Source organism: Empidonax traillii, unplaced genomic scaffold (genome assembly GCF_003031625.1).
Source record: "Empidonax traillii isolate 1590-97213 ecotype Southwest subspecies unplaced genomic scaffold, ASM303162v1 scaffold6:size4315531, whole genome shotgun sequence".
Taxonomy (NCBI): domain Eukaryota; kingdom Metazoa; phylum Chordata; class Aves; order Passeriformes; family Tyrannidae; genus Empidonax; species Empidonax traillii.
The window spans coordinates 1,110,131-1,117,710 of record NW_020955199.1 but is presented as its reverse complement, the minus strand read 5'-3'; the positions used below and the strand labels follow the sequence as shown (position 1 = coordinate 1,117,710).

The 7,580-nt window shown below is 47.8% G+C and overlaps 1 protein-coding gene across 2 annotated transcripts in view; it reads left to right on the top strand.

Annotated features, from left to right (window-relative positions):
- Positions 1-4,570: 4,570 nt before the first annotated feature.
- The window catches only part of UBQLN1 (ubiquilin 1), a 24,303-nt gene continuing 21,293 nt past the window's right edge, over positions 4,571-7,580 (top strand). For both annotated transcript variants that reach the window (XM_027880316.1, XM_027880307.1), the window contains exon 1: positions 4,571-4,726. In XM_027880316.1, the coding sequence (XP_027736117.1) occupies positions 4,571-4,726 (156 nt within the window). The remainder of the gene's footprint in view (positions 4,727-7,580) is intronic.

Sequence of the window (7,580 nt, the reverse complement as noted above, 5' to 3'; positions counted from 1 at the left end):
TACCAGATATGTTGGAGCTCCAGTACGAGCTGGAGTCCAAGACAGCGAAGTGGTATGCTACCATTGACATAGCAAATGCATTTTTCTCCATTCCCTTGGCAGAAGAGTGCAGGCCGCAGTTTGCTTTCACGTGGAGGGGCGTGCAATACACCTGGAATCGACTGCCCCAGGGGTGGAAACACAGTCCCATCATATGTCATGGGTTGATTCAGGTTGTACTGGAGAAGAGTGAGGCCCCAGAACACATCCAGTACATTGATGACATCATTGTATGGGGGGACACAGCGAAGGAAATTTTCGACAAAGGAAAGAAGATCATTCAAATTCTCCTCAAGGTCGGTTTCGCCATTAAGAAAAGCAAGGTCAAGGAACCTGCCAGAGAGATCCAATTCCTAGGAGTGAAATGGCAAGATGGAAGGCGCCAAATTCCAACCGAGGTCATCAATAAAATTATAGCAATGGCTCCACCGACAAACAAAAAGGAGACCCAAGCTTTTCTGGGAGCCATAGGCTTCTGGAGGATGCACATCCCCGAGTACAGCCAAATTGTGAGCCCTCTTTATTTTGTGACCCGTAAAAAAAATGATTTCCAGTGGGGTCCTGAACAACAGCAGGCTTTCAGGCAGATCAAGCAAGAGATTGCACATGCCGTGGCTCTTGGGCCAGTTAGGACAGGACCAGATGTAAAAAATGTACTTTACACTGCATCTGGAGATAATGGTCCCTCCTGGAGCCTCTAGCAAAAAGTGCCTGGCGAAACACGAGGGCGACCACTTGGCTTCTGGAGCCGAAGCTACAAAGGATCTGAAGCCAACTACACCCTTATGGAGAAGGAAATACTGGCAGCACACGAAGGCATACAAGCAGCTTCAGAAGTGATTGGCACTGAAGCACAGCTTTTCCTAGCACCCCGACTACCGGTACTGAGTTGGATGTTCAAAGAGAAAGTGCCTCCTACACATCATACTACTGATGCTACGTGGAGTAAGTGGATGGCTTTGATTACGCAATGTGTCCGAATTGGAAACTCGAATCGCCCCGGAATTCTGGAAATCATAACTAATTGGCCTGAAAGTGGGAACTTCAGTCTGGCAGATGAAGAGGAAGAAGAGCCAGTAAGTCGAGCTAAAGAAGCTCCGCCATATAATCAACTGCCAGATGAAGAGACACGTTATGCTCTTTTCACTGACGGTTCTTGCCATATCATAGGAGGGAACCGGAAGTAGAAAACAACCGTTTGGAGTCCCACACGACAAGTGGCAGAGGCCACTGAAGATAAAAGCGAATCGAGTCAATTTGCGGAACTCAAAGCAATCCAATTGGCCCTAGACATCGCAGAGAGAGAAGAATGGCCAAGGCTCTACCTCTATACCGACTCATGGATAATAGCCAATACCCTATGAGGATGGCTAGAACAATGGAAAAACATGAGTTGGAAGCGTAGAGAAAGACCCATATGGACTGCTGATTTGTGGCAGAACATCGCTTCTAGAATAAAGAAACTAGATGTGAGTCCGCCACGTAGATGCCCATGTACCCAAGAGTTGAGCCAACGAAAAACATCATAACAGACAAGCGAATACAGCTGCACAAATTGAAGTGTCACAAATAGACCTGAACTGGCAACATAAGGGAGAGTTGTTCCTAGCCCGATGGGCCCATGATGCTTCAAGTCATCAGGGCTGAGATGCCACCTACCGATGGGCATGAGACCGAGAGGTGGATTTAACCATGGACTCTATTTCCCAAGCTATCCATGATTGTGAAACCTGTGCTACTATCAAGCAGGCAAGAAGATTGAAGCCCCTATGGTATGGTGGACGCTGGAACAAGTATAGATATAGAGAAGCATGGCAGGTCGATTATATTACGTTGCCACAGACCCGCCAAGGTAAGCGCTATGTGCTTACCATGGTGGAAGCAACCACTGGATGGTTGGAAACATATTCAGTGCCCCATGCAACGGCCCGGAATACCATTCTGAGTCTGGAAAAGCAGGTCTTATGGAGACATGGCACTCCAGAGCGAATTGAGTCAGACAATGGGACTCATTTCAAGAATAATCTAGTGGCCACGTGGGCACGGGAGCATGGTATTGAATGAGTCTATCACATTCCATATCATGCACCTGCTGCTAGGAAAATTGAAAGATATAATGAACTGTTAAAAACAACTTTAAAAGCACTTTGTGAGGAAAAATTTAAGAACTGGGATAAACACCTTGCCAAGGCCACCTGGTTGGTAAATACTAGAGGCTCTGTCAACCGAGCTGGCCCTGCCCAAGCAGAATCCCTCCACACTGTAAATAAAAACAAAATTCCAGTGATTCACCTGAGAGATATGTTGGGTAAAGCCGTTTGGGTTGCCCCTACCTCGGGCCAAGGCAAACCCATTCTTGGAGTTGTCTTCGCTCAAGAGCCAGGGTACACATGGTGAATGATGAGGAAGGATGAAAAGATACAGTATATGCCTCAAGGAAATTTATCTTTAAGAAAAAACTAACTTTGTGCTTCAAATTGTTTTACAGGAAACCAGTTGCCAAATGAGAAACCTAACCAAGGCTAATACCAATATCTGATGATGAAACAATAAACCAGTCCTAAACCTGAGCTGTGATAATAACTGAAGTGCCAAGAATCTGAACCGAACTACTGTTGATACTAAAGTCAATCTTCTACCATAAAACAACTACTCCATAGGACTATATATATATATATGCACAGGATAAAAGCAAATACTTGAAATATAAATGTTACGTAAAATAGTATAGAATAAAAAGTGGAGAATGTAGTGGTTTTGAATCTAAGCCTTCCTTGGTGATCAGGTTGTAACCAAGGAACCAAGGTCATGTTCCCAGTATTCCATACGATTTTACGTAAGCAAGAGTATAATTAAGGAGAGAGAGGAAGCTCTCGCTCTCTTTCTTCCGGCGGACCCAAGGTGGAGGTAGCTCTACTGTCGCTCTGCCCGGGTGAGGGAGTGAGGCCTGACGTGTCTGGTTGGCCTTGAGAGGCGGACAGTGCTGTGGTAGCTGTGTGGTGTGGCTCGCTTCCTCTCGAGGGGAGTATTTGACTTTTTGTCCCTTTTTTGTCCCTTTTGTATCCCTTTTTGTCCCTTTTTCCCTTTTCCTTTTCCCTTCCCTTTTCCCTTTTGGGGAGTTCCCTTTGATTAGTAGTGTGTATATAGTTTTCTTTATATATATATATATAAATCTTCCATTTAAAATTTATTCGGTTTGGGTTCTTTTGTTTTTTTTTTCAGTTGGCTGGGAGAAAGTGAAAGGGAGGGGGAAGGTTTTGTCCCCGGGGTCCAGGCACTTGGCTGGGAGCCAAGTCCAACCTGGAACAGACACAAAAAGATTATCGAGTCCAACCCTTAGCCCTGCACAGGACCATCCCCAAGGGTCATACCAGGTGCCCAAGAGTATCATCCAAACGCTTCTTGAACTCCATCAGGATTGGTGCTGTGACCACTCCTCTGGGGAGCCTGTGCCAGTATCCAACCACCCTCTGGGTGAAGAACCTTTTCCTAATACCCAGGCTAAACCTCCGTGACACATTCCCTCGGGTTGTGTAAGAGTGAAAGTGTGGCAAAGTTTGTTCGGAAAAAAAAGTTTGTTCTACTATCTCCTAGTACCACCTGAGCATCACCAGAAGTGTACCACTAAAGTTCCACACAGTTTAACCACCTTAACTAGGTCGTTAAAGCACAGAGATTAAATCTAAAATCAGACAAATCACAGAGTAGTTAGGGTTGGAAGTGACCTCTGGAGATATCCAATCCAACTCCCTTGCCATGGCAGGGTCATGTAGAGCAGGTTACATAGGAATGTGCCTAGGTGGGTTCTGAATGTTTCCATACAGAGGGAATCCATTACTTCCTTGGGCACCTGTTCCAGTACTCTGCCATCCTAAATGGAAAGAAGTTCTTCCTCACATTGAGGTGTAACTTCCTCTGTTTTCGTTTATGGTCACTGCTCTCGTCCCATCGCTGGGCATCACCAAAAAGAGTCTGGCACCACCCTCTTGAGACCCGCCTTTGAGACATGTGAATGTACTGCTGACACTCCCTCCCAGTCTCCTCCACACTGAACAGGCCCAGCTCCTGCAGTCTCTCCTCATGGGAGAGAGCTCCTGACTCTGGATCATCTCTGTGACCCCGCTGGACCCTCTCCAGTAGCTGCTTAACTCTGCCGTACTGAGGGCCCCCGGACGAGATCCAGCACTGCCCATGTACCCCCCAGGGCAGTGTCGGCAGAGGCCGAACACGAGCGGCCTGGATGCCGCACGGGAGGGCTGGAAAGGCGCGCGGGCCACGCCCCACTCTCGTCACGCGGCCCAGGCCCCGCCCCCCTGGGGTGCGCGCACGCGCGATGAGGGGGGCGCGCGGCACCGCTCCGTTCTAGTAACTTCCCCGTTGCGCTGCGTCATCACGGTGCGCGACGGCCGGGCCGTTTCCGGTGTGGGGGGCGCGGCGGCGGCGCTCGGCTGGAGCAGCCAGGAACTGCCTGGAACTGCCGGGAACCGCTGGAACCTCGGCCAGGCCTGCCCTGCCCTGCCCTGCCCGCGGCATGTCGGAGAGAGCCGAAGATCCCGCGGGGGCCCCGCCGGGCTCCCCCACCCGGGACGCCGCCGGTGCCGCCGAGCCGCGGATCATCAAAGTCACGGTGAAGACTCCTAAGGAGAAGGAGGAATTCGCCGTGTCCGAGACCAGCAGCATCCGGCAGGTGAGGGGCGGCGCGGGGCGGGAGCCCGTCTCGGTGACGAAGCATGTCCTGCGCGCTCGGTCCGCTCCAGCCGAGCCCACGGCCCATCCTGGCCCGGGAGAGGAGCGCTGCCCTCTGGGGCTCGCGGGGTACTGGAGAAACTCGTCTTCGTCCCCCCTGCCCGGCCTCTCTTCTCCCTATTGTACAACAGAGGGTCTAGAGTTTTATAGACTGGCCTGGGTTGGAAGGGGACCTTGAAGATCATGCAGTTCCAGCCTCCCTGCCGTGGGCAGGGACACCTTCCACTAGACCGGGTTACTCAGAGCCCCACCCAGCCTGGCCCTGAACACCCCATGGATAGGGTGCCCACAGCTTCCCTGGGCAACATGTTCCAGTGCCTCACCACCCTCACAGCAGAGAATTTCTTCCTGATACCTAATCTAAACCCGCACTCCTTCAGTTTGAAGCTGTTCCCCCTTGTCCTGCCACTTCATGCTCTGGTAAATAGTCTTGCCCCATCTTTCCTGTAAGTTCTTTTCAGGGACTGCAGGGCTGCAATTAGGTCACCCTGAAGCCTTCTCTTTTCTCATTCTCTAAGTGTGAGTTGTTCTGTCAAGCTGACTCAGGTTGGCAGTAGTTGTCTCACTGGCTGACGAGCGTGACTGTGGAAGGCATACGCAGTCACCAGCACCTCTGTAATTCCAGTGCTTCTTTTGGTCCAACACCGCCTTTAAAAACAGCAAATAGGCCTTTGTTTTGAGGAAGCCATATCCTTGTACTCTTGTTGTAAAATTTGCAGTCTGCTGTACTTAAATGTGCTAGTTATGGATAGGGTACTTAGCATGGCAGTGTTGTCAGATAACTGTAATAAGTTATTGCAGTTCGTGTAAAAGTCTCTGCCCCGTGGTGCCTCTCTCTCAACAGAAGTAGTAACACCTACTGGTTCATCATTACTGTTTCCTGCAAGTCTTCTGGGTTTTTTTGAAGGTTTGCCATGCAAATACCGACTAGAACTTCATTTATTTAGATTAGAAAGCTACAAATCATAGAAAAGGTGTAATCAAAATGTAAAAAGCATGAGTCTCCTGCTTGCGGAGGATGTTAAGATTGCTGCATTCAGAGCCTCCTGCATTTTCCTTAGGATTTCCCATTTTTCTCTGCAATGTCTCTAAATATGGCAACTCTGTGTTATTCTACATTTTTTTTAGCACACACCTCATCAAAAAAAGGTTGTATGTGGGAGAATGCCATTAGTGTCTAGGTACAGAACTTGAAATCGTACCTTATACATGAGCTGAAAGACACTCTGGTTGTCAGAGCAGGATACAAAAGATGAAGGCTCCCGAGTATCAAAGGTAGTGTTACCACCTTGGCTAACCTGTTAGACTGTTGCTCCACCTAGTTGCTGCGAAGAGAGAAAATGCTGATATTTCTTTCAGGTTTTTTACCCTTTTGTCTTTTTTAGATTCAGGGTTTTTTTTTCCTTGTTTGTTTGCTTGTTTTGTTTTATTTTAACATCAGCATTTGGCCTAAAAGTGTCCCACACCCAAGTTTCGTTGAGATCTTCTCTCCAGCTGCCAGTGGGTTGAGACTGCTCTCTTGTCTTCACTAGTCTTTTGGCAGCTGCAGTATTGTGTGCTATCAGCTGCTCTCTCTGCAAGCTTAATCTAGGCATTTCTCCCAAAGGTAAAATGACTGTGTTTGCTTTTTAATGTTGTTCACTGCTTTCCCAGCAATATCAGTCTGAAAGGGGTGCTTTTCACTTCTCTGTTCTCCATAGATTTGTGAGCAGCATCAATGCAGTTTTTGTAAAAGTCTTTGCAGTTTGGGGGCTTTTGTTTTGTTTGGGTATTTCAAAAGAGAGATTCATAAGCTGAAGCTAACCTAAGAATTGCATTTGTCCTGAAAAGCAGTTAGCCATTAGTGTGCATCCTTCAGGAATTATAAACAGATTTACTTAAGATGTGAATTTCAGAATATATTTGACTTCAACAAGTTTGTTTCAGATGAATACTGGTGGAGCTACCAGGCTTTCAAATAAGCAATTGTCTTAAACTGAAATAATTGTACAACCCAACAAGAGCGTGAATTTTTATGGAAAGCAGCCTTGCAAGTTTAGGGAGTTAATAGAGCACACTACATCAAATGTCTTTGTTGTCCACAGATACATTAGCTCTGAGTGTTGTCTCTCTTGCAACCACTGTTAAAAGATTAGATCTGCAGTTATGTCTTTGTCCCTGTGAAGTAAGACTGCACTAATAAGTTGGCGATTTACGTGAAGTCCCGGGCAGTGTAACAACACTAAAAAATGCACTGTCCCCACAGTGTGACTAATGGTGGCTGTTTCTCTTAAACTGTGAAAATGAGCTTTTGATGGTAATAAGCGTCAGCAGTAGATGTGATGTTTCTTTAGGCAACCTTGAAAATAAGTTAATCTCAAATATCAGACAAGTTGAACATCTGTCCAAATGCATCTGGAATCGGCAAGTTATTTGTATGGTTGAGATAGGTGGGCCAATAACTTGCAGCTTGTTAAAAAAACCCTCAAGCAACCCAAGTCACCCAGCAGAATAAACCCCATTCAGTTGTATATTTCTGTAGCTCATATTACGACTGTGCCCCTGGTGGTCTAGTGGTTAAGGACGCGGCGCTGTCACCGCCAAGGCCCAGGTTTGATTCCCGGTCAGGGCCCCTCCCCGGGCAGATGGAGCTTGTTAGCCCTGTAAGGCAATCCATCTACGTCCTGAGGACCTCGCTGCCACCGTCCAAGCGTGCTTGGCCCCGGCAGATGAACCTCAGGATTAAAGGGTGGGCTCAGTTCCGCGCACACTGTGTCTCACCTAAAAAATCCAATGCGCAGGCTGGAAGGTGGAAA